This window comes from Physella acuta, unplaced genomic scaffold, assembly GCF_028476545.2.
Source record: "Physella acuta isolate Inbredline_101_S28 unplaced genomic scaffold, ASM2847654v3 ptg000357l, whole genome shotgun sequence".
Taxonomy (NCBI): domain Eukaryota; kingdom Metazoa; phylum Mollusca; class Gastropoda; family Physidae; genus Physella; species Physella acuta.
Genome location: NW_026731876.1, coordinates 176,240 through 202,765, shown reverse-complemented (window position 1 = coordinate 202,765; position 26,526 = coordinate 176,240). Strand labels below are relative to the sequence as shown.

At 40.2% G+C, this 26,526-nt stretch overlaps 1 protein-coding gene across 1 annotated transcript in view; it reads right to left on the bottom strand.

The window, feature by feature from the left end:
• The window catches only part of LOC131941308 (uncharacterized), a 92,025-nt gene extending 75,417 nt beyond the window's left edge, over nt 1-16,608 (bottom strand). The window contains exons 1-2 of the mRNA XM_059300502.1: nt 16,411-16,608; nt 7,597-7,621 (exon numbers count right to left, since the gene is read on the bottom strand). Of these exons, the coding sequence (XP_059156485.1) occupies nt 7,597-7,621; nt 16,411-16,443 (58 nt within the window). The 5' untranslated portion in view covers nt 16,444-16,608. The remainder of the gene's footprint in view (nt 1-7,596; nt 7,622-16,410) is intronic.
• Nucleotides 16,609-26,526: the final 9,918 nt, after the last annotated feature.

The following is a 26,526-nucleotide window of genomic DNA, read 5'->3' as shown; positions in this document are numbered from 1 at the left end:
TCATAGATTAACAATCAAAATCGCGTCATTTAGTTTTCTCTCGGTACTAAAGTAAAATCCTGCTCAAAATTTGTGACGTGACAATACAGAGCACAAGGGTGGGGAGAGGGGGGGGGGGCTAGATCAAATCATTCTGATGAGGTCCTTCAGTCTAATGTGGGAGGGTGGGGGAGGGTGGGGGAGTAATCGCACTAGTAAGGTTCTCTTTCAATTAATTTCAAAGAAAAAAAATCGAAGCAGGCTGTGGACGTAAAACAATAAAATATTTTTATGTCGAGTCGATGGCTGAGAGATATGGCTGTTAGCTGAAGCTAAAGCTAGCTTAATTCAACAACTGGCTGTGTTGGTTGGGACGGCATGAATTGGTTCAATCTCTGTGTAGGAATTATTTTTTAACGTCTTTCAGAAAATGAAAATAGTTGATGTGTTGCTGTGTGTGTGTGTGGTCACATTGCTTGAGTTCTACTATTAGACTGCAAATAATTTGCCCAAGACGTAGATTTCTTGTTTCAATAACCTCCTTAGTTTTCTCAACGTGAATCAGGTATCCATTAGGATAGGCTGGACTCGCGACTTTCGGGTTAGCTGTCGTCAGCTCTCCCACCCAACCACGTCGTACCATATACATAATATTTATAACTTATTTTTAAATATATATCTTTATATGTTCACTATAAATATTTAATATTTATAGTAAAAATATACGAATATATATTTAAATATTAATTTTAAAATGGAAGAATTAAAATTGTGCCTATATTTAGAATAAAGCAGAAGTTAAAGGGTGCATTAAAATTTAATATCCGGATGTCCTAGATTCTAGATGAAGGATTAGGGGGGTGGGGGGGCGATAGGTAATAACCTGGTAAACACGTACAGTCGGGGTAGGGGGGGAAGAGAATGTTCTTGCGAACAGTCCGGGTAAGGGGGGGGGGTTCTAGCAAACTGTCGGTACATAGCAGCACCACAAGTTTAACAAATTTCTCGTGTCTGATCCCCACCCCCACCCCCCCCCCCTCCCGACATCCCCCCTCCCGTTCGGCCAAGGTGCTTACATTTCAATATCAGGTGCACACAAGCAACGGGTATTCCCAGAGCAACACCAGCAAGCACCTGACGAGTACGTCAGTCGTCTATCTCACATCCGGTCAACACACGACGTCCTGTCACGTGTGACGTAAGTCAACAGGTTTCCTACGTCCCCCACACAACCCACACAACCCCACACAAGCCCACACAAAAACCTCGCACTAAGAAATCTATGCGACCAATTGCCGATGTATGTTGGAGGAAAGCGCCCGTCTATTGTCCACAGTGAGTACTCATTGTTTGCTCTACTCGCCACTCTCACACTATTTGATTGCCTTTTATATTGCCCTCAGTAATCAAATTGTGATGGCGCAGTCGGTATGCCAGGTAGGCGCTCAGAAAAAAATATCCTGGCCAAATATTGACGCAATTAATCGATTTGGTTAACAGTTGGTTTGTTTTTATTCCTTCCAATGTACGAGAAATGCTTTTAGTTTTTATTTCAATAATTAGTTAGATTTCTGTCCAATATTACAGTTAGATTTATGTCAAATATTACAATTAGATTTATGTCAAATATTACAATTAGATTTCTGTCCAATATTAAAGTTAGATTTATGTCAAATATTACAGATAGATTTTCGTCAAATATAACAGTTTGATTTCTGTCAAATATTACAATTAGATTTATGTCAAATGTTACAATTAGATTTATGTCAAATATTACAATTAGATTTATGTCAAATATTACAATTAGATTTCTGTCCAATATTAAAGTTAGATTTATGTCAAATATTACAGATAGATTTTCGTCAAATATAACAGTTTGATTTCTGTCAAATATTACAATTAGATTTATGTCAAATGTTACAATTAGATTTATGTCCAATATTACAATTAGATTTATGTCCAATGTAACAGTTAGATTTATGTCCAATATTACAGTTAGATTTATGTCAAATAGTGTCGTGTATGTGTCGTGTGGGTAGTGTGTGTGGGTCGTGTGTGTGTCGTGTATGTGTCGAATGTGTCGTGCTGTTCAGTGCTCACGCGAGCAAGTCATCACTCAGTTCACAAAAGCTCGCCCCCCCCCCCCCCCCCAACGAATGTCTGACGTCACCCCTATATTGATGTAGGCCCCTAGGGCTGCTGATAGACCCATTCATGGGTAAGACTTACAATAAAGGCGTCGAGGCTTAGCTTTGATTAAAACATTATTAATTAAATGTGTAAAGACGGGATTATAAACTTTTACTTAATTAATTTTATAATAATGAAGCGGGCTTTAAGTCGGATGCTGAAATACATCATCGGTCAAATATTTTTTGGCTGCTGGGTCTCTGTGCACATATGGTAGACCATTTCAACAATCAACTCAATGCTAGTCTTTGGTTTGGATGTGAGGTGTGGGGGCCGTCCATTTGTTGTGGTGGGGGGGGGGGGAGAGCCGTCCATTTGTTGTGGTGGGGGGGGGAGAGCCGTCCATTTGTTGTGGTGGGGGGGAGAGCCGTCCATTTGTTGTGGTGGGGGGGGAGAGCCGTCCATTTGTTGTGGTGTGGGGCGCCGTCCATTTGTTGTGGTGGGGGAGGGGCCGTCCATTTGTTGTGGTGGGGGGGGAGAGCCGTCCATTTGTTGTGGTGGGGGGGAGAGCCGTCCATTTGTTGTGGTGTGGGGCGCCGTCCATTTGTTGTGGTGGGGGAGGGGCCGTCCATTTGTTGTGGTGGAGGGAGCCGTCTATTTGTTGTGGTGGGGGGGGGGCGCCGTCCATTTGTTGTGGTAAGGGGGGGGGGGCGGGGTAAAACTAAACACTGAAACCTGACCCGAAACACTGAAATTTGTCCCCGATGTAAAGACGAAGTTTCTAGAACAACGCCACTATCGCCGACCAGCAGCCATCGGTTTCTCATTGATTTCCTCTTTTGTTCTGGAACTTTTGAAGTAATTCTCTGAGACCCTGACAACATCCGCCGCTACGTGGGGGCCGTACATCGACGGGATCAAATCCTTCGGGGTCACACGGCTCTCAGTGTTTGATGGGGGTCACAGGGGTCGCAGTACAAGGGTCGCGGTACAGGGGTCGCGGTACAGGGGTCGCAGTACAGGGGTCGCGCCAGTTTGATGGCGGCACAGGGGTCGCGCCAGTCTCCACCACTTTGATGGCGGCACAGGGGTCGCAGTACATGGGTCGCGGCAGTTTGATGGCGACACAGGGGTCGCGCCAGTCACCGCCAGTGTGATGAACGACCGAGATACACCGACGGCACTGTTCAAACTTTTATTAATGGTGTGTTTTGGATGTGTGGTCGATATAAACGTCATGGGAAGGGGGGGGGGGGGATCAGCTCATGATTTGAGATTTCGGGATAATTAAATCAAGTGGTTAAAATTACTGGCACAGTGTACCAGCAAGGAACGAGTTAAACTTGTTAAATTACTGGCACAAAACAACTGATTCATTCAAACATATATCTGACCGTTACTTTAAACAAGACAACTGTTTCATTCAATATTTGCTTTGGACTGTTTAACGTACGGTCAATTTTAACACAACCAGATGTATTTTGATCGTTTATATTCAATTTTTTTGTACTGTTTATAAAACAAATTCAATTTATTTACATTCATGATAATAGTTATTTTATTTACCTTTCTACTAAAAACGTTTTCTTTATTTGCCGATATATTCAGTTTCCCACTTTTTAGAATGTTTTGTTTCGTTAACCATTTAGAAATGTATTTCATCAAATGTTGAATACATGTACCACTTACACTTACGACATAAATGTTAAGGAGCGAGACAAAGCCAATTCATGCATGTAAAGCATATCGATTGCTACTCTCTAAACTCATTAATTAAACTGCTCTCATTATTTGAGAAACTTTCAAACTGGATCGTTTTCTTTATCTCATCTGGAGCTTTGTTTAATAGAATTCTCGATCAAGTGAGCGGGTTTATTTCACTGCCGTGGTAGGTTCTATGCGGACGGACTAATAGCCCTTTAATATTTGATGCTTTGTGTTGTTGCTTTTGTTTCGTGATAGCGTTGATCGAATCTTTGTTTTTTTACGTCGCTGAAATATTGGCAGACGTGTTTCTACTTTAGGGGAATATTTACACAACATACACAAGTCTTACGAAATAGAAAACTTTCTTACGGCATCCTAGATACATTCACCTTATCTTGTGGGATACATGCATGTTATGATGTTTGTCTGTTTTTCTGTCGTTACTGTCTTTTTTCTTGCCAACTATTTTTGTTTTAGCTGTCTTGTTTCTGTCTTTCTTTCTGTCTTAACAGTTCGGGTATTTCTTTCTGTCTTTATTGCATCTGTTTTTTCCATGCTTTATTATTTCTGCATTTTTTTTGCTCTGTTAATTTTTTCTGTCTTTACTTCCTGATGTCTACATGTTTGTCTATTTCTTTCTTTCTTTCTTTTAGTCTTTTTTACTTTCTCGTATACAGGGTATAGATAGAGCAAATATTGTAATCGTGCTGAATAATTAAGACAGTTTTCGCCGTTTGGAGAATCCCTACTTTATCGTATGCGAAATTAAAGATATGGGGTAGAATCGGATGAAAATTGGGAATCGAGAAAAAATCTTGACGTTTTTCACCAATGGGAGTCGGAAAAACTCCCCTTTTGCAATCTTGCCCGTTTGTCTGTCTGTTCGTTCGGTTTAGGTTTACGAAATTTCATATAAAAAGTGTATGAAAAATATTTAGTTTTTTAACAACTTTTGAACAATGTCCGGTAACCGGAAGTGGTACTTACTCCACTTCCGGTTTCTCAAAAACCAATATCTTGAGTACTGGTAACGTTAGGTGGACTGAATTTCATATATAAGTATTACATTGTATGAGCATGTTTTCTGATTCAACTTTTGGATGATTTCCGGTAACCGGGACTGGTGCTTGACTGTAGTTCCGTGTGCAAAAGGCAAACTTGAGTGCCGTTTGATTTAGCTAGGCGAAATTTCATACACAAATATGAGATCTTGGATATAAAACTTGGGGGTAAACAGTGGGGATAATTTAAAGTACAGGCCCTAAAAAATTACTATGATAAATCTTGTGAAAGCAATCTTTAAGTGACCTCTGAAATCCGGAAGTGGTACTTCACTCTATTTCTGGTTTCTAATAATAATCATTAAAAAAGTTTTTAAAAACCCACGTTTTCTGATTGAACTAAAAAGTAGAAAATAAATGTTATACATGACAATAATGCAAGCGATCACTCTACTATAAGCGATGAAAAACGTGGGGCGCCGAAGTAAAAGTTATATTACTATTGATTAGATAATACTATTGACTTTTATTAGGGAGCTTGTAGAGAGTCAACAGTATTAGAAACTGTAAGAAAATCACGGCGCCCCACGTTTTTGATCGCTTATAGTAGAGTGATCGCTTGCATTATTGTCATGTATAACATTTATTTTCTACTTTTTAGTTCAATCAGAAAACGTGGGTTTTTAAAAACTTTTTTAATGATTATTATTTTCTACTTTTTAGTCTTTGTCTGTTTGTTTGCATTAAAATCTCGTAAAAGTTGTATAGCATTAAAGTCTCGTAAAAAGACAACTCGTAAAAAACACGTTGTGTGAATACGTTACTGACTAGAACACATAGATTTGAACCCGTGTCGAGTGGGATAGCAATCGTGTGCCCAACCACTCGACCATATCGTCTCCCCCATACTGGCCACCAGTTGTTACGGTTGTTTGTACACAAACACCGCGTGAACACTACTCAGTAAGCAAAGAGGGAGAGTACCGAACCTTGTTTTCATCAAATTACAGTTACTGGGTTATGTCCCTTTTTCCCCACGTTTTTTGTACAATTATATAGCGGTCTAAAATGATCAATAAAATGTTTCCATGGATCAATTTAGTAATAATAACAATTGAATATTCTATTGTCATCCAAAACAAAGCTTCCCTGAAAATTTCAGCGCGCTAGCTAACTGGGAAGTGCCAGAAATTTCGATCGCAAGATTTGATTGGAAAGACAAACAAACAGAGACGAAAGCAAGTTAAAGAAAACGTGGGAAAATACGAATACTTAAGGAGCTTATATAAGATTTAAGACACAAGATTTTTTATTCTATCAAAGTTTGAGTGATTTCTATTGAATGGAAGTAGATCTAGTACTTTACGCTTTTTCTGATTTCTCAGAATATTGTAAGAATTTGATAATTTTATATCAATTTTAGCGCGCAATAGTTTTTCTAAGTAATTCTTTATTTTAAGTGTGTACAATAGAGTAGAAAATCTCTGTTTTATAATGGGGTATTTTGCTCTATTTCTGATTTCTCAAAAAACATGAAAATTGATAATTTATTATCATATTCCATTAAGATAAATTCTTAGAAATTTTCTCAAAAAATAAACCGGGAGTGATCTCCCCTAAACTTTCTCGAATATTTTTATATAAAATAACAGGGGATGGGAACTCGGGCTATAGACATGATTTTTAATCCATTTTAAATACTTAAAGTTTTAAAAATAGAATAAAATCTCGTAGACAAAAGAATTGCACTCCAAGTGAACGCTAAATAAAAAAGCGCATAATAGTGCGCAATATTATTAGTAGTTTAAAAATTTACATTAGTTTTTTGAGAAATCGGAAGTAGCGTAAATTACTACTTCCGTTCAACGGAAATGACTCAAAATTTAACAGAAGGTAGAGAATTAGATCGTTTACTTACATGTGAAATTTTGTTTATCTATCTGAAATAGTACTCAAGTTATAGGCTTTTGAAAATTTCAAAGTAGGAAAAGTACCACTTCCGGTTATCAGAAATCGCTCAAAAGTTGATACGGATCTACGATTTTGATAAAATACTTATATATGAAATTTCATCAACCTAGCTGTAACGGTACTCAAGTTATCGTGTTTACACACGGACAGACAGACAGACACACAGACAGACACACAGACATACGGACAAGATTGCAAAATTATGTTTTTCCGTATCAGTGAGATGTAAAACGTCGAGATTTGTAAAAATCTCGATTTTTTTTTTTGCACGATTACAATACTTTCTCTATACTTCGTATATACGAGAAAGTAAAAAACAGGCAGTTTGGTCATAAACTTCTTTATCTCCCCCCCCCCCCCCCCCTTACTGTTATATAAGAATATAGGATACAATTTAGGGAGGGTGATTGCTGCTTTATTTGTCTTTCTTTATGTATTTCTTTATTTATTTCTGTCTTTCTCTTAGTATCTATTTATTTTTGTCTTTCCGAAATATCTGTCTATCTTGCCATCTATCTAAGTATTTATTTGAATGCTTCTGTAGTCCATAAATAATAAATTTTCCATGTATAATTCATTCAACTAACTACAGACTATACAAGATAATTGCATACAGACGACACATGGAAATAGTTGGACTCGTGCAGATGTTGCAAGTAATGTGTGGGTAGGGGTGGGTATGGTGGGGTGGGGTGGGGGTAGGGGTGTGTAATGTGTGGTTGGGGTGGGGTGGGGTGGAGATAGGAACATATAATGTCCCATATTTCTCTACACTTCAATCGACACAAAAAACAACAGCTGTACTCACCTAGCGTCAGCCCAACAACAGAAACCTGTGGATCAACACAAACAAATCGGTGAGGGATTTTGTTAGAGCTGTGGTGATATGACATGTGATGAGCACATGTAGGTTAGAGTTCAAATGTGACAAGTAGGGTTAGAGTTCAAATGTGAGATGTAGGGTTAGAGTTCAAATGTGACATGTAGGGTTAGAGTTCAAATGTGACATGTAGGGTTAGAGTTCAAATGTGACATGTAGGGTTAGAGTTCAAATGTGACATGTAAGGTTAGAGTTCAAATGTGACATGTAGGGTTAGAGTTCAAATGTGACATGTAAGGTTAGAGTTCAAATGTGACATGTAAGGTTAGAGTTCAAATGTGAGATGTAGGGTTAGAGTTCACATATGACATGTAGGGTTAGAGTTCAAATGTGACATGTAGGGTTAGAGTTCAAATGTGACATGTAGGGTTAGAGTTCAAATGTGACATGTAGGGTTAGAGTTCAAATGTGACATGTAAGGTTAGAGTTCAAATGTGAGATGTAGGGTTAGAGTTCACATATGACATGTAGAGTTAGAGTTCAAATGTGACATGTAGGGTTAGAGTTCAAATGTGACATGTAAGGTTAGAGTTCAAATGTGACATGTAAGGTTAGAGTTCAAATGTGAGATGTAGGGTTAGAGTTCAAATGTGACATGTAGGGTTAGAGTTCAAATGTGACATGTAAGGTTAGAGTTCAAATGTGACATGTAAGGTTAGAGTTCAAATGTGACATGTAAGGTTAGAGTTCAAATGTGACATGTAGGGTTAGAGTTCAAATGTGACATGTAGGGTTAGAGTTCAAATGTGACATGTAGGGTTAGAGTTCAAATGTGACATGTAGGGTTAGAGTTCAAATGTGACATGTAAGGTTAGAGTTCAAATATGACATGTAGGGTTAGAGTTCAAATGTGACATGTAGGGTTAGAGTTCAAATGTGAGATGTAGGGTTAGAGTTCAAATGTGACATGTAAGGTTAGAGTTCAAATGTGAGATGTAGGGTTAGAGTTCAAATGTGACATGTAGGGTTAGAGTTCAAATGTGACATGTAGGGTTAGAGTTCACATATGACATGTAGGGTTAGAGTTCAAATGTGACATGTAAGGTTAGAGTTCAAATGTGACATGTAGGGTTAGAGTTCAAATGTGACATGTAGGGTTAGAGTTCAAATGTGACATGTAGGGTTAGAGTTCAAATGTGACATGTAGGGTTAGAGTTCAAATGTGACATGTAAGGTTAGAGTTCAAATGTGACATGTAAGGTTAGAGTTCAAATGTGACATGTAAGGTTAGAGTTCAAATGTGAGATGTAGGGTTAGAGTTCACATATGACATGTAGGGTTAGAGTTCAAATGTGACATGTAGGGTTAGAGTTCAAATGTGACATGTAAGGTTAGAGTTCAAATGTGAGATGTAGGGTTAGAGTTCAAATGTGAGATGTAGGGTTAGAGTTCAAATGTGACATGTAGGGTTAGAGTTCACATATGACATGTAGGGTTAGAGTTCAAATGTGACATGTAGGGTTAGAGTTCAAATGTGACATGTAAGGTTAGAGTTCAAATGTGACATGTAAGGTTAGAGTTCAAATGTGAGATGTAGGGTTAGAGTTCACATATGACATGTAGGGTTAGAGTTCAAATGTGACATGTAGGGTTAGAGTTCAAATGTGACATGTAAGGTTAGAGTTCAAATGTGACATGTAGGGTTAGAGTTCAAATGTGACATGTAGGGTTAGAGTTCAAATGTGACATGTAGGGTTAGAGTTCAAATGTGACATGTAGGGTTAGAGTTCAAATGTGAGATGTAGGGTTAGAGTTCAAATGTGACATGTAGGGTTAGAGTTCAAATGTGACATGTAGGGTTAGAGTTCACATATGACATGTAGGGTTAGAGTTCAAATGTGACATGTAGGGTTAGAGTTCAAATGTGACATGTAAGGTTAGAGTTCAAATGTGACATGTAGGGTTAGAGTTCAAATGTGACATGTAGGGTTAGAGTTCAAATGTGAGATGTAGGGTTAGAGTTCAAATGTGAGATGTAGGGTTAGAGTTCAAATGTGAGATGTAGGGTTAGAGTTCAAATGTGAGATGTAGGGTTAGAGTTCAAATGTGAGATGTAGGGTTTGAGTTCAAATGTGACATGTAGGGTTAGAGTTCAAATGTGACATGTAAGGTTAGAGTTCAAATGTGACATGTAAGGTTAGAGTTCAAATGTGACATGTAAGGTTAGAGTTCAAATGTGACATGTAAGGTTAGAGTTCAAATGTGACATGTAGGGTTAGAGTTCAAATGTGACATGTAGGGTTAGAGTTCAAATGTGACATGTAGGGTTAGAGTTCAAATGTGACATGTAGGGTTAGAGTTCAAATGTGACATGTAAGGTTAGAGTTCAAATGTGACATGTAGGGTTAGAGTTCAAATGTGACATGTAAGGTTAGAGTTCAAATGTGACATGTAAGGTTAGAGTTCAAATGTGAGATGTAGGGTTAGAGTTCAAATGTGACATGTAAGGTTAGAGTTCAAATGTGACATGTAGGGTTAGAGTTCAAATGTGACATGTAAGGTTAGAGTTCAAATATGACTATTAGGGTTAGAGTTCAAATGTGACATGTAGGGTTAGAGTTCAAATGTGACATGTAGGGTTAGAGTTCAAATGTGACATGTAGGGTTAGAGTTCAAATGTGACATGTAGGGTTAGAGTTCAAATGTGACATGTAGGGTTAGAGTTCAAATGTGACATGTAGGGTTAGAGTTCAAATGTGACATGTAGGGTTAGAGTTCAAATGTGAGATGTAAGGTTAGAGTTCAAATATGACATGTAGGGTTAGAGTTCAAATGTGACATGTAGGGTTAGAGTTCAAATGTGACATGTAGGGTTAGAGTTCAAATGTGACATGTAGGGTTAGAGTTCAAATGTGAGATGTAGGGTTAGAGTTCAAATGTGACATGTAGGGTTAGAGTTCAAATGTGACATGTAGGGTTAGAGTTCAAATGTGAGATGTAGGGTTAGAGTTCAAATGTGACATGTAGGGTTAGAGTTCAAATGTGACATGTAGGGTTAGAGTTCAAATGTGACATGTAGGGTTAGAGTTCAAATGTGACATGTAGGGTTAGAGTTCAAATGTGACATGTAAGGTTAGAGTTCAAATGTGACATGTAGGGTTAGAGTTCAAATGTGACATGTAAGGTTAGAGTTCAAATGTGACATGTAAGGTTAGAGTTCAAATGTGACATGTAGGGTTAGAGTTCAAATGTGACATGTAGGGTTAGAGTTCAAATGTGACATGTAGGGTTAGAGTTCAAATGTGACATGTAAGGTTAGAGTTCAAATGTGAGATGTAGGGTTAGAGTTCAAATGTGACATGTAAGGTTAGAGTTCAAATGTGACATGTAGGGTTAGAGTTCACATATGACATGTAGGGTTAGAGTTCAAATGTGAGATGTAGGGTTAGAGTTCAAATGTGAGATGTAGGGTTAGAGTTCAAATGTGAGATGTAGGGTTAGAGTTCAAATGTGACATGTAGGGTTAGAGTTCAAATGTGACATGTAAGGTTAGAGTTCAAATGTGAGATGTAGGGTTAGAGTTCAAATGTGAGATGTAGGGTTAGAGTTCAAATGTGACATGTAAGGTTAGAGTTCAAATGTGACATGTAAGGTTAGAGTTCACATATGACATGTAGGGTTAGAGTTCAAATGTGACATGTAGGGTTAGAGTTCAAATGTGACATGTAAGGTTAGAGTTCAAATGTGACATGTAGGGTTAGAGTTCAAATGTGACATGTAAGGTTAGAGTTCAAATGTGACATGTAGGGTTAGAGTTCAAATGTGACATGTAAGGTTAGAGTTCAAATGTGACATCTAGGGTTAGAGTTCAAATGTGACATGTAGGGTTAGAGTTCAAATGTGACATGTAGGGTTAGAGTTCAAATGTGACATGTAAGGTTAGAGTTCAAATGTGAGATGTAGGGTTAGAGTTCAAATGTGACATGTAAGGTTAGAGTTCAAATGTGACATGTAGGGTTAGAGTTCACATATGACATGTAGGGTTAGAGTTCAAATGTGAGATGTAGGGTTAGAGTTCAAATGTGAGATGTAGGGTTAGAGTTCAAATGTGACATGTAGGGTTAGAGTTCAAATGTGACAAGTAGGGTTAGAGTTCAAATGTGAGAAGTAGGGTTAGAGTTCAAATATGACATAGAAGGTTAACGTCAAAATGTGACATTTTACGTTAGATTTCAAACGCGACAAAGACAATTAGAGTAGAAATATGATGTTTAAGGCTAGAGTACTAGCGTTAGTTTGACATTAAATGTCGATGGTCACTGTTAAACCTACCCCAACCTACCAACCAAACCTATCCAGAAATCCTGCTCTATCAGCGGTTTCTTCCTTCTTAATTGTATTATTGAGGGGATTTTCTTAACAGAGATATTGAAGATTTCCTCTAACACAATTAAATATTACATGTCAACGTGTTATGGGCCATTTAGGCCATTGACTCTGATTACAGCCTGCTTTACTTTCTGGATTTGCTGACATAGCCTTTGTCCACTCAAGAACAAACTACAAGGCAACCAGTGTTTCTTCCAGACTTTTTTTTCGGGGGTGCACTTAAAATTTTCCGGGGGTAGGAGGGCGGACTCAAATTTCCGGGGGGGGGGGGGGGGCGGACACTGTTAAGTGTATATATTTTCTACATAAATTCCTTTTCGTTCGGGCGGTAGACTTTCTTCGGGAGGGGGGGGTCAAAGTCCCCAATCACCAAACGACATTAATTCTATGACATCCCGCAATCACTGAACGATATAAACTATGAGAACCCCTAATCTCTCAAAATATATAAACTCTACCAGATCCACTAATCACTGAACGATATAAACTCTGTGAGATCCCTAACCACCAACACATTGCGTCATTATGTGAGAAGTACTCACACAACCCCCCGCTTCCCCCACCCTCAAAGCTCTCTTGTCCTGATGCCGCGAATGAATATTTAAATTCAGATTGTTCCCCACAAGAAAAACATTTTCTCTGAACTAACCAAACCGTGAATTGATACCAAAGCGACAGTAAAATGCTTGCTTTCAAACGTAAACTGTGTGTACACTGTACAGTAGTCTTCCTATTTCAACGGTTGAGATGGTCGCAAAATGTGTGTACACTGTACAGTAGTCGTCCTATTTCACGGTTGAGATGATCATGCGATAATACGGCGATGTAAGCTTACACTTAGTAGCTGTGTAATTGCTAATTTTAGACGTAAACTGTAAACATTGGGATGCCGAAGTGTATAAAATGTAGCGCTAGGCTTCACCACTGAAAGAATGGACAAGACTTAATGTGAACGGGGATTAGCGGTATGCTGTGACGTCACAAGCTAGGAGCGGGGGGGGGGGGTACGGTCTGCACCAGGTGATATCATTTAGGGGGTGAGACCAGTCAGAGAAATCATACTGTCTAAACAATTTCGTGTCCAGTTAAATCGGTTTAAAATGATAGGAAGGAGCTGGGGGACACCCTCAGTCATCGCACCGTTAGACACCCTCAGTCATCGCACCGTTAGACACCCTTCGTTACCACACCGGGTGACACCAGCCACAGTGACACCATTGGTGGCATGACGTATTAGACACCTACTAGCTGCATACCCGTGCTCCGCCACAGTAAATCTTTTTTAAATGTACCAACTTGGGAACAGAACAAAACTAAACACAAACACAAAACAAAAACACAAACTCAAACACAACACAAACACAAAAGAAAACACAAACATAACACGAAAACAAAAGAAAACACAAACAAAATTCAAACAAACACAATGCAAACACAAACGAAAACACAAACGGAAATACAATTACAACACTCATAACATAAACACAACTTAAATGCAAACATAAACGCATAGTGCTCACAGTCTAGCCCGTGGCGCCGAATCTCACATTGACCGAGCGCCGGCGGACACGCCTGATTCAATTTAGTGGACGACTATAAAACCTTAAGCTTGTCCACAAACCGAAAGATAGAAATAATAATTAGTAAACAGTACGTTCAGCGTATAAAATATACAAAAGGCAGTATTTAAAATATCCGTGTTTTACCTACCACATTGCACTATATCAATGCATTCATATAACGTTTTTTGTGAATTATTACTTTCTCGTATATGTTTACAAATCTCGACGTTTTACACCTCCCTGAGTCGGAAAAACATAGTTTTGCAATCTTGTATTCACATTTTGCTAATTATATTATTCCAACAATAATTCCCTTTTGGACATCCGCATATTTTGCATTCACATTTTTATATTAGGGTGAGTTGAATTTATTTTTTTAAATTACCTCCCCTGGCATAACTATTAAAAGATTTTAATTAATTCGATTATTAGATCCTACTGTTATGAAAATGTATCCACTTATTCTAGGAATCAAAACGAAAATTATATTTGACATTGATCCGTTTAAAATGTTTTAGCAATGTGCGTGTATTTAATATTTTCTTCACGTTATTTGAAAGTGAAAAAAACTGTGGCAAATATAAAATAAATGTAAGTCGTTATATAAACAAACTCTATTCTTTAATTAAAATAAGATAATGCGATGCACTGTAAAAGCACTGTATGGTCCGATGTTTATTTTTATGGTTCCAAAATCTATAGCGATGACGGAAGGAGCGTTATATTATAGATAATAGAATTCGGTAAGCCTGATTCATATATTGCTATATCAGAAAAGTGGTGCCTTCCATGTTTTGTTTCTTCTGTTTGGAGTGATTGGATTCTTAAATTGACCGATTTTCTGTGGTACATTGTGTAAGATATTTTGTGTAAGATATTTTGTGTAAGATATTTTGTGTAAGATATTTTGTGTAAGATATTTTGTGTAAGATATTTTGTGTAAGATATTTTGTGTAAGATATTTTGTGTAAGATATTTTGTGTAAGATATATTGTGTGAGATTGTTTCATGATTTATTTTGTCCTTGTGTTTTTGCTCTCAGACATTTGTCTGAGATATTTTTCCATAGATAATTTATCCTGGGATTTTAGGATATTGGGTCTGAGATGTTTTTATCCTAGGATATTTCATCCCCATACACATTTTGTCCTGTTACAGGTGAACTGTGATATTTTGTCCAGAGCTATTTTGTCGTGTGACCCAAAAGTTTACACAACGGAGAAACTTTAATGTGTAGGTCTTTCTCTCAAATCATGATTAATATTCCCTATTAAGAAGGTTTTGGTGAATGTGTATACGAAGCTGGTGGGGTTTGGTAACTCCAAACAACTGAAGAATGATTGCTTTAAAATATAAGTCTGCAAAGCAGCTGTCGTGGAAAGCATTTCAATTGGACAAGTAGACATTCGACACGGTCAACTATGGCAGACACATCGTACACAGACACATCGTACATAGACACATTGTACACAGACACAGAGACACATCGTACACAGACACACAGACACATCGTACACAGACACACCGTACACAGACACACAGACACATCGTACACAGACACACAGACACATCGTACACAGATACACAGACACATCGTACACAGACACACAGACACATCGTACACAGACACATCGTACACAGACACACAGACACGTCGTACACAGACACACCGTAGACAGACACATCGTACACAGACACACCGTACACAGACACATCGTACACAGACACACAGACAAATCGTACACAGACACATCGTACACAGACACACAGACAAACCGTACACAGACACACAGACAAATCGTACACAGACACATCTTACACACAGACACATCGTACACAGACACATCGTACACAGATACATCGTACACAGATACACAGACACATCGTACACAGACACACCGTACACAGACACACAGACAAACCGTACACAGACACACAGACACATCGTACACAGACACACAGACACATCGTACACAGACACATCGTTCACAGACACACAGACACACAAACACACCGTACACACACAAAGACAAACAGACACATCGTACACACAGACACATTGTACACAGACACACAGACACATCGCTCACATACTGTGTTGAACGTCGCTCTACCACACTTGAGCAGATATTGTACATTAATGTTATCGATCAGAAAATGAGTGCTTGAATAACTACTGAATGTTTTGAAAACTCAATATCAATTTTAACCTTTCCCATCAAGTGATGTCATTTCCATTGTTTCCTGTCGGCTCTTTCGTTCAAGCCGAGTACAAAACTAAATGTTTTGTCTCCGTTTTCTTTCTCGTTTTTGTCTGAATTATACCAACACTCACGTGTCGTGACGTGTGTCTACAGACACACACATCTAATGTAACAACACAAAAGGTCAAGTGTGCCAGTAATGTTGTAGCGACACGGTTGAATGAATGGAGAGGTACACACGCATACCTCAAGACAGACGCATCGGTAGACTGGCGACATCAACTCATAAGAACACATCAACTCACCAAAATACACGGACTTGACAAAATACATAAACTCTTGAAAAAATTAAGAACTTACAAAAAAAAAACCTCACAAAAACACATCAACGTTCAAAAATACACATCACAAAAACGCAACCCAGAAAAACACATCAACATCGCTTCAAATTTTTTTAAAAACACGCATGGAACTTTGTACATCTGTTTAAAATCCCGCACCCAACATTTCGATTTCACCCTCCCTCACCATGTAAAGGCCGAAATGTTTACAATCAAATGCTCAATACTTTGTTCCCTTTTAAGACTCGGCTTGCTGATATCTGAGAAGTTGGATGGAGTATAAAATGTTTTAGGTATGATACTTACAAGAAAAACAAAAGGCGGAAATAAGTGTCCCATCTTAACGCTGCATCCCAAAACTTTCGTCTTACGAGAAAATCAGAGAAAATCCTGTTGGTATTCCTTTTAAAACTATTCGCAAAGTTGTATGGTTCAACTCTCGGCACAAGTCTGTTGGAACTAGTCCTGGTGTTTCAACTCTCGGCACAAGTCTGTTGGAACTACTCCTGCGGTAACTCCCTCCAATGGTCGCAAAACTTGCCGCCAGTTACCTAGTGCTTCCGGCTTCAGTCCAACACTAGCGAGACTCCGCCCACCTCGCTCTGATTGGTCCTCTGTGACACGTGATCAATGACAACATATCCGTCGTGGTAAAGCGGGGAGGGGGGGGGAGACACTCACGGTTACATATTGGGGATATTACAGCCGATGTAACGGCGATTGATGACGTCATTACTGCCTGACCAGGCGTTAGATGCGACATAACGTCACGCTTCATTAGGCACTCCAGTCGCCAGGCCTCATTGGTTGGGTATTTCTCCTCTAGACTTAGACTACACAATGTGTTTCAAGACTTTTATCGTGTGTCATTCTTTTATGATACACAATGTGATTCCAAGACTTTTATCATTCATCATTCTTTCATGACTCATATCTTGTTAGTACGGTCTTCATAAAGCTGTAATCGGAGGGGGGAAGGGGGGGGGGGGCGAACATATTCATGACAGAGGCACCTTTTCGGAGATAATTTTTTTTTAAAGTTCCGTAAACTTTGCTCCATCCAATGTTATGTCGCTCTGTGTAACTGTGTGATAGACCCTTAGGTGGCTGGTCAGTCTCAGTGGACAGCTGTTGGCTGTGTGATAGACCCTTAAGTGGCTGGTCAGTCTCAGTGGACAGCTGTTGGCTGTGTGATAGACCCTTAAGTGGCTGGTCAGTCTCAGTGGACAGCTGTTGGCTGTGTGATAGACCCCTAGATCGCTGGTCAGTCTCAGTGGACAGCTGTTGGCTGTGTGATAGACCCTTAGGTTAGGTGGCTGGTCAGTCTCAGTGGACAGCTGTTGGCTGTGTGATAGACCCCTAGATCGCTGGTCAGTCTCAGTGGACAGCTGTTGGCTGTGTGATAGACCCTTAGGTTAGGTGGCTGGTCAGTCTCAGTGGACAGCTGTTGGCTGTGTGATAGACCCTTAGGTGGCTGGTCAGTCTCAGTGGACAGCTGTTGGCTGTGTAATAGACCCTTAGGTGGCTGGTCAGTCCATTGGGCGGTATGAGGGTTACTCTCTACGTGTTTTCTCTGTCCGGATAGGAGGCGGGGTAGTGTCAGATAGGAGGCGGGGTTGTGTAAGATAGGAGACGGGGTTGTGTCAGATAGGAGGTGGGGTTGTCAGATAGGAGGCTGGGTTGTGGCAGGAGGCGGGGTTGTGTCAGATAGAAGGCGGGGTTGTGTAAGATAGGAGACGGGGTTGTGTCAGATAGGAGGTGGGGTTGTCAGATAGGAGGCTGGGTTGTGGCAGGAGGCGGGGTTGTGTCAGATAGAAGGCGGGGTTGTGTAAGATAGGAGACGGGGTTGTGTCAGATAGGAGGCGGGGTTGTGTCAGATAGGAGGTGGGGTTGTGTCAGATAGGAGGTGGGGTTGTCAGATAGGAGGCGGGGTTGTGTAAGATAGGAGGTGGGGTTGTGTAAGATAGGAGGTGGGGTTGTCAGATAGGAGGCGGGGTTGTGTAAGATAGGAGGTGGGGTTGTCAGATAGGAGGCTGGGTTGTGTCAGATAGGAGGCTGGGTTGTGGCAGGAGGCGGGGTTGTGTCAGATAGAAGGCGGGGTTGTGCCAAATTATCATGTGTTAGATCAATCATTGGATACACAATCCTATTCTATGATTGTTGCAATGGACCAAAATCTCCTGAACTTAACTTTCAGTAACACACGTGTAGCGTCTTAAATTGAAAACTTTTTAACAAACTACAATTAAGAATGTGTATTACTTGCTGCAGGAGCAGTGGCGTAGCTACCGTAAAGCTAGCGTAAGCACGGCATAGGGGCCCAATGCAAATAGGGGCCCTTTTCCCTTTAATTTCTTTTAAGTTTAACATTGGAATTTGAATATTTGTATTATAAAAATAATTTTAAAAGAAAACGGAAATCCAGTTTCTATTCTACTGTAGAAGTAATCAAAAGTTCCAAATAAGGCCTCCAGACCTTTCTTACTGGGGAGGTGCTGTATAGGACCCATTGGTATTAATAACACTATAGACATTGTTGCATTGTCGGGCAAGCCGTTGATGGAATTAGCCTATCAATAAACTTGAACATTGACTCTTTTGTGAGATTGGCATCCGGCACCAGCAAATTTATACACATCGCTAAAAACTCTCTACCCCACCGCCACAATCCTGCACCCCTACCCTCTCAACTCTCTACCCCACCGCCACAATCCTGCACCCCTACCCTCTCAACTCTCTACCCCACCGCCACAATCCTGCACCCCTACCCTCTCAACTCTCTACCCCACCGCCACAATCCTGCACCCCTACCCTCTCAACTCTCTACCCCACCGCCACAATCCTGCACCCCTACCCTCTCAACTCTCTACCCCACCGCCACAATCCTGCACCCCTACCCTCTCAACTCTCTACCCCACCGCCACAATCCTGCACCCCTACCCTCTCAACTCTCTACCCCACCGCCACAATCCTGCACCCCTACCCTCTCAACTCTCTGCCCTCACCGGAATTCCATCCATCAATCCATGATTGCAATTAAGTCCTTTTTTTGGTTAACAACCGTCGACAGTGTTTTCACAACAAGCTAAGTCAAAAATTTGTCAATGTTTTTCTGCTAGTTTTAACCTTAATCACAATTTGTTTGTTGATCTAATGTATCTCTCATCAATATGCCGCTATATAAGATTTTTATTTGTCTGTTTCCCTGTCCTTTATGCATTAGTACAAAAATGATCCAATCGCCAAGAAACATCTGGAAGTCGTTTAGAATAATTCAGACAAACCTCTACTGACGGTGAAATTTCCTACAACAACCCCACAAACAAGAAGTAGAGCCCCCCCCCCCTCCCTCCCCCTCCTCCTCGAAGAGAAGCCAGAAAGAAACTGACTTCTGTAAGGTTTTCTGCCATTAAATATTTTTGTATTTCTTTCGGAGAGCGTCTCCTTGACAGTAAGGCGGTTCGGTTTGCCACCCAGAGTTGATTGTGTGTCCTGTACAGGGGTCAGGGTTACTGCTTAATTCAACGGTCAAACTGCAGAAGTGCATCAGCCTGCGCCCCGGGCTTCCCCGTGAGCATACGGCGCATACACTTGTTTTATTGAGCGCCATGCCCTAGGGATACGGAGAAAGAAAATTAGGGTGTCCTCCAGCCGTCTCGGCAGTAGTATACGATTAGGCGCCCCGAGTCTCTCCATAATTATGATGGTATGAAACAAGTTGTAGACATGCCCTTTGGGTCAGTAACTTGGCCATCCTAGGTATCGAACATACAGAAGCAGCTAATGGGACTTCAAGAAACATATTAATCACTTTGCAAACTTATAAGAAAGAAAAAAAAATCTAAATAAATCATGAGCAACTTTTTAAAATTTGTATTTGGTTAGTGGCGTCACAAGGCTCGATATCCCCCGGCGCCAGAGGCGTAGCGAGGGGGGGGGGCGGGGGGTGCGGACCGCACCGGGTGACACCATTTAGGGGGGGGTGACACCAAGGCAAAAAATAGCAAAATATATAGAGAAAAACTTGAGGGGGGTGCAAATCGAAAGTTTTAGAAGGGGGTGCAAATCGAAAGCTTGAGGGGGGGTGCAAATCGAAAATTTGAAAGTTTGTCCCCGGGAAGGGTTACTACGCCTCTGGGGGGGTGACACCATTATGTGCCGCACCGGGTAACACCCGACCTCGCTACGCCACTGCCCGGCGCGTTTAGTGAGTGTCACCCCCACCCCGTCCAACAATGCTACTGTGTTAGGCTACTTGAATGTAACAGGCTTACATTTTTTTTTCAGTTTGTTTTTACATAAAAGTGATATAAAATCATACGATACGGGGGTGCTACATAATAATACCCTATAAATATACAATTAGGACGTGTAAAATACACAATTTACAGAATGACGTAGGGGGGCCCAATTATAATTTTTGCATAGGGGCCCAAAAATCCTAGCTACGCCACTGTCCAGGAGACCGAGAAAGCGTTGCTTTACTCCGACCCAGCTTGCTGGAGCTGTTGTTTGAAGCTTGTGTCAAATATTCAAAGGCTTGATGGAATATTCCAGCATCCAGCCGCGAGATGGGGTTTCAATTAGCGAGGCTAACGAGATGGTAATTAAATAATCTGGCGACCGTTTATCGGTTAGGTCCTGCAGTTTGTCGAGTCATAAGTCAGATGACTCTGGTAGTGACGCCAGGGAAACTGATGAAGCGTGACGCGTGACGTTTCACTGATGTTATCATGATGGCACGTGACTCATTATCTCAGAAACAATCACGTTACGGTCAAGGTCACGGTAGGTGATTGAAATTTTGATTGGTTGAGATTGGAGAAGGTGATCACTTTACCATACTGGGTCAAGGTCATTGTGCCTTGGAGAGTGTGATCGTCCTTGTTTGAAGGTTATAGTGTCTTGCTCAGGTGTTTCATGGGTTAGGTCAAAGTGGTATGCTGGGTCAAGGTCATAGCATCCTGCTGGGCTGGTCAAATGATGCTGCTATTTTAAGAAAAGCAAAGTTTGATGTTTAGAGTTTATACGTGAGCTAACAAGACCACCATGCCTTAACTTGACAGTTTTCAATCAATCAACACTTTCAAGTGAGAAGTTTACGAGTTGCTCTTGTGTTCGTTAGACGACCTAAGCCACACGTAAATAGATGATTTACGGCTGTTCGATACTTTTATCACACCTAGACAAAGGGCAGGCTCTTTCTAGGGACACTTGCCGCGTAGGTATAAAGCTCCGTTCACTCATTTGATATAGACGGTCTACTAGACACACTTGCCACTGTCGTTGGCTTGTAATGTAGGATAGTGTCAGAATACAACATTGTGTTTATTGGTTCTGTCAGAATACAACATTGTGTTTGTTCGTTCTGTCAGAATACAACATTGTTTGTTGGTTGTTTTAATAACCCAAACACCGAGTGAACTCTATAGGCCAGCTGTAAGTGAAATAATGTCAGTGGCACCATTTGGTTGTATGGCACAAGATACAGTAACTAATAGTCACCCATAACAAGTGTCTGTATGTATGTGTGTGCATATATATATATATATATATATATATATATATATATATATATATATATATATATATATATATATATATATATATATATATATATATATATATATTATGCATTTACCGCTGAGCTTTTAGACGAGTAAACGATTGATTATTTTTGTATCGCTGTCGATCGTATTTGGATCGATGCCATCTGTGATCCTCCGGATCGAACGGCTGGTTCCCTGCCGGCGCCTTGTTCTGTTGTTACGTCACAGCCGGCCTTTAGTCGCTCACTTGATTCAGTCAATGGCCAGAAAAAAATTCTTTTGTTCAAGCTAAACGCCGCTTTTCTTGCGCTGGTCAATATTCATTTCATTAAAGGTCTTTCAATTCTAAACTCAAGTTAGATACACACAAGCGCACTCATATATATATATATATATATATATATATATATATATATATATATATATATATATATATATATATATATATATATATATATATATATATATATATATATATATATATATATATATATATATATATATATATATATACAAACACACACACACATATATATATATATATATAAATATATATACAAACATTCATATATACACATGTATATATACATATACGTATACATTTATTTATTTATTTAAACCTATATGCATTTGTATATATATATATATATATATATATATATATATATATATATATATATATATATATATATATATATATATATATATATATATATATATATATATATAAAACATATATATATATATATATGCTGACAATGAAAATATCAAAAGTGTGTCTTTGCCAGTTCTCCCAGGCTGATTCACTCAGGACTCTTTCTTTTTTCTCCGGGGAGGGGGGGGGGGGACTTGAAATTTTCGGGGGGTTGGACTAAAATTTCCGCGGGATGGGGGGGGGCGGACACTGTTAAAAGTATATATTTTCTATATATACTCCATTTCGTTTGGGGCTCCCCCCCCCCTAAGAGTTGCCTGGAAGAAACTCTGGTTGCCTGCATCACGTGACATGGGAGGGACAGACCCCTGAGGCTCTCTTCTCTGGTTGACTCAACTGAGATCTTGACAAAGTACAGAACTCTTGGCACCCTTTTAAAGGGCGGCAACAGTTGACGAACATTCGAGCCTTTAAAGGGCAGCAACGGTAGACGATCATACGAGCGACGGTTGACAACATTCAAAGAGTGAAAATTTATTTGGTTTGAAAACTGTTGGTCAAGGTCGTGAGTTGCACTACAGCAAGTTTCGAACCTTAGATCCCACCCCAAACTGATTCTATAATCTGACCTTGACCCTAACGTCACACCACATCATGACCCTAACACCACCACACAACACAACTACACTTAACCAAAATTTCCACACCCGCTAAAATAGTAATCTCTAACCCCCCTCCCACACACACACACACTACACACACACTTAACCAAAATTTCCACATCCTCTAATATATAAACTCTAACCCCCCCCCCCCCCATCCCCCCCCCCCACACACACACAACCAAACTTTCCACGGCACCTAAAATATTAACCCCCACCTAACCAAACTTTCCACGCCACCTAAAATATTAACCCCCACCTAACCAAACTTTCCACGGCAACCAAAACATTAACTGCCACCCTATAGACATGAGCGCCCTCTGGCCATGGCTCCATCACTCGCCACGCTACAATCAGCCGTGTGGGCCACGTGATCATTAGCCACGCTCCATTGATCACGTGGAATAATGGGGCATCGAAGAGAATTTTTTGTCATTTGAATAGTCTGGAACAAAAAAGTGCTAAAAGAACTCTCGTCAGTTGCCGTTAGGGCCCAGTCAATGCTGTAGGGCGTAGAGTGGTGCCCCGCCCTTTTCACATCGATCACGTGGTCTGGTAGAAAACATTATTTCCTGTTTGACAACAATTTTCTCATTCTGAGTTTTAATAGCAGCGGCAGGTCAATTCTTTACAAGTAAAACAGAAATGTACATTGGTAGGTAAGTTTTAATAGCAGCGGCAGGTCAATTCTTTACAAGTAAAACAGAAATGTACATTGGTAAGTAAATAAAGCGGTACCTCGAGATACGAATTTCATGTGTTCGAATGTCGAATTGCTTGATTTCAGAGCACTTTTCCCCATTGATATTAATTTAACTGCCGTTAAAATTGTCCAGCCCCTAAAATGCCACCACTGTTGCTTTGGTTACGCTTTTTAAGAAGAAAAATGTATTTATAAATGACAAACTTCGTAAAGAAATAAACGGGTTATATAAAGTGTATTTATAAATGACAAACTTCGTAAAGAAATAAACGGGTTATATAAAGTTTATTTTCTTTGAGAACCAGCCGATCTGAGCCCTGAGCTTACAGAAGATGATGACGGGGGTGAAGGGTGTAGGATCTAGGCGGATGAACTTTACTTCGTTCACTTACTACATTGTTTTAGTTAAACTCTTTCGGTCACTTTAATTACCTTACTGGTTACTTTCGTAATGCTACATTTTATCTGCCAACTAAATGAAACTTCACTGAACATACTTGAGTACTCCCCCACCCCACCCCACCCCAACTTTTTACCTGCAGGATTTTGTTTAATATTAAAAGAGGTTTGTTTCCTCCATTGCAAAATGTTGCGAACATGAGTTAGGGAATTATAAGTGTCATTAATTAATAGTTCTCAAAGGCTTATGACGTTACTGTTATACAGGGGCGTAGCGAGGGGGGGGGGGGGGGGCGGGGATGCGGACCGCATTGGGTGACACCATTTAGGGGGGGGGGGGGGGGGTGACACCAAGGCAAAAAATAGCACAATAGAGAAAAACTTGAGGGGGGGGGGTGCAATCGGAAGTTTGAGGGGGGGGGGGTGCAAATCGAAAACTTAAAAGTTTGTCCCCGGGAAGGGTCGCTATGCCTCTGGGGGGTGACACCATTAAGTGCCGCACCGGGTGACACCCGACCTCGCTACGCCACTGCTGTTATATATCCCCATTGCACTGGAAAACCATATAAAAATATATGAAAGTCCAGTGTGTGTAATCCCGCTTTACTTATATTTATTTAATTTTATCGTCTCCATTTACCGGAAGTAAAATTAATTTCCAAGAGCAGAATTACATGACTACACATAAATAAATTCTAAAATAATTTGAAAAATGCGAATCATTTCAATGAAGAGGAAACAGAGCCCCTAGCACTATTCGAACTAAGAGCACCAATAGAATTCGTCCTTGAACTTTTAGAGCAGAGAATTAGTTCCAGACCTACTGGTTCTAGTGAGAATTGTTAAAATAATGTTCATGCAACGAGGGGGGGGGGGGGAGATGGGTTGTTGACACAGTGGCGTCAACAGTGGTCACGGTCCATTGAATTCAGCAGCAGAAATTTGTTCAGCATTATTTCTGTTCATTGTTCTCGTAAATGACTTAAACGTCAGCTTGTAAATAATTGACTGCATACATTGGTGCTTGTAAATAATTGACTGCATACACTGGTGCGCAGCGATGTTACCACAACCACGTAGGGAATCATTCTCTTTTTCTCTCACCTCTTTGTGTTGGCATGAAGTTCTGTTCAAAGGGACAAAAGGGGAATTTGGTTGTTAAGTTGGAAGTAATCGATAACTAAATACATGCAGTTGGGATGTCGGCTGAATTTGTTGATGTGATCTGATCCAGGTGAATGGATAAGCCAAGATCACGTGGGGTTTAATGTGCGGGTGGGGTGGTTTAATGTGGGGGGGTTAATGTGTGGGTGTGTGTGGGGGGAGGGGATTAATGTGTGGTTGGGGTTTAATGTGTGGGTGGGTGGTTTAATGTGTGTGTGGGGTGAAAATATGTGGGTGGGGTTTAATGTGTGTGTGGGTTGCTTTAATGTGTGTGTGGGGTGGTTTAATGTGTGGGTGGGGTTTAATGTATGGGTGGGGTTTAATCTGTGGGTGGTGTGGTTTAATTTGTTGTTGAGGTGGTTTAATGTGTGGGTGGGGTTTATTGTATGGGTGGGGTTTAATGTGTGGGTGGGGTTTAATCTGTGGGTGAGGTGGTTTAAAGTGTGGGTGGGGTTTAATGTGTGTGGGGGTTTAATCTGTGGGTGGGGTGGTTTAAAGTGTGGGTGGGGTTTAATGTGTGTGGGGGTTTAATCTGTGGGTGCGGTGATTTAATGTGTGGGTGGGGTGGTTTAAAGTGTGGGTGGGGTGGTTTAAAGTGTGGGTGGGGTTTAATGTGTGTGGGGGTTTAATCTGTGGGTGGGGTGGTTTAAAGTGTGTGTGGGTATTTTTATTTAGAAATTTCGGCCACATATTTATATTATCCACGAAACTGTCAATAACAGTATAAGGATCTTCAATTCCTAAGAGTTCAAGTTTTTTAACGTATTTTTCCTTTTCCGCGGGTGCGGTTCTTTACATACAGTGAACGCGTCCAGCGCTGGTGAACACGTCCAGCGCTGGTGAACAGCTGATTGTGTTTACGTCTGGTGTACACCAGCGTGGCGGCGGACGTAGGTATCACGTGATTTAGGTCGCGTGTTTGCAAGGACTCTATTATTTACAATCACCGAATGGTGCGCCAGCATATGTCGGCTGCTGGGAATGGATTATAGTCAAAGAGTCTCGAGATTTCTCCCTAGACAGGCGACATTTTACAAACACACAATCGATGAAGTCGGTATTGAATTAAAGTAACCGGATAAATTTTGGCCAGTTTAATTACAAACAACAAAACCAAATAAATATTTGAACGAACAAAATTGGCTCCAATTTGTATGCAATAAACTGTTTAATTTTTTAAACATTTTTTTTAATAAATTTAGCAACATAGCAACCAAGAGACCGACAAGTCTGGAGTGTTCAGAACAGCGCGGAAAACAAAAACACATTCACAGAAAGTGTATGAAAGCC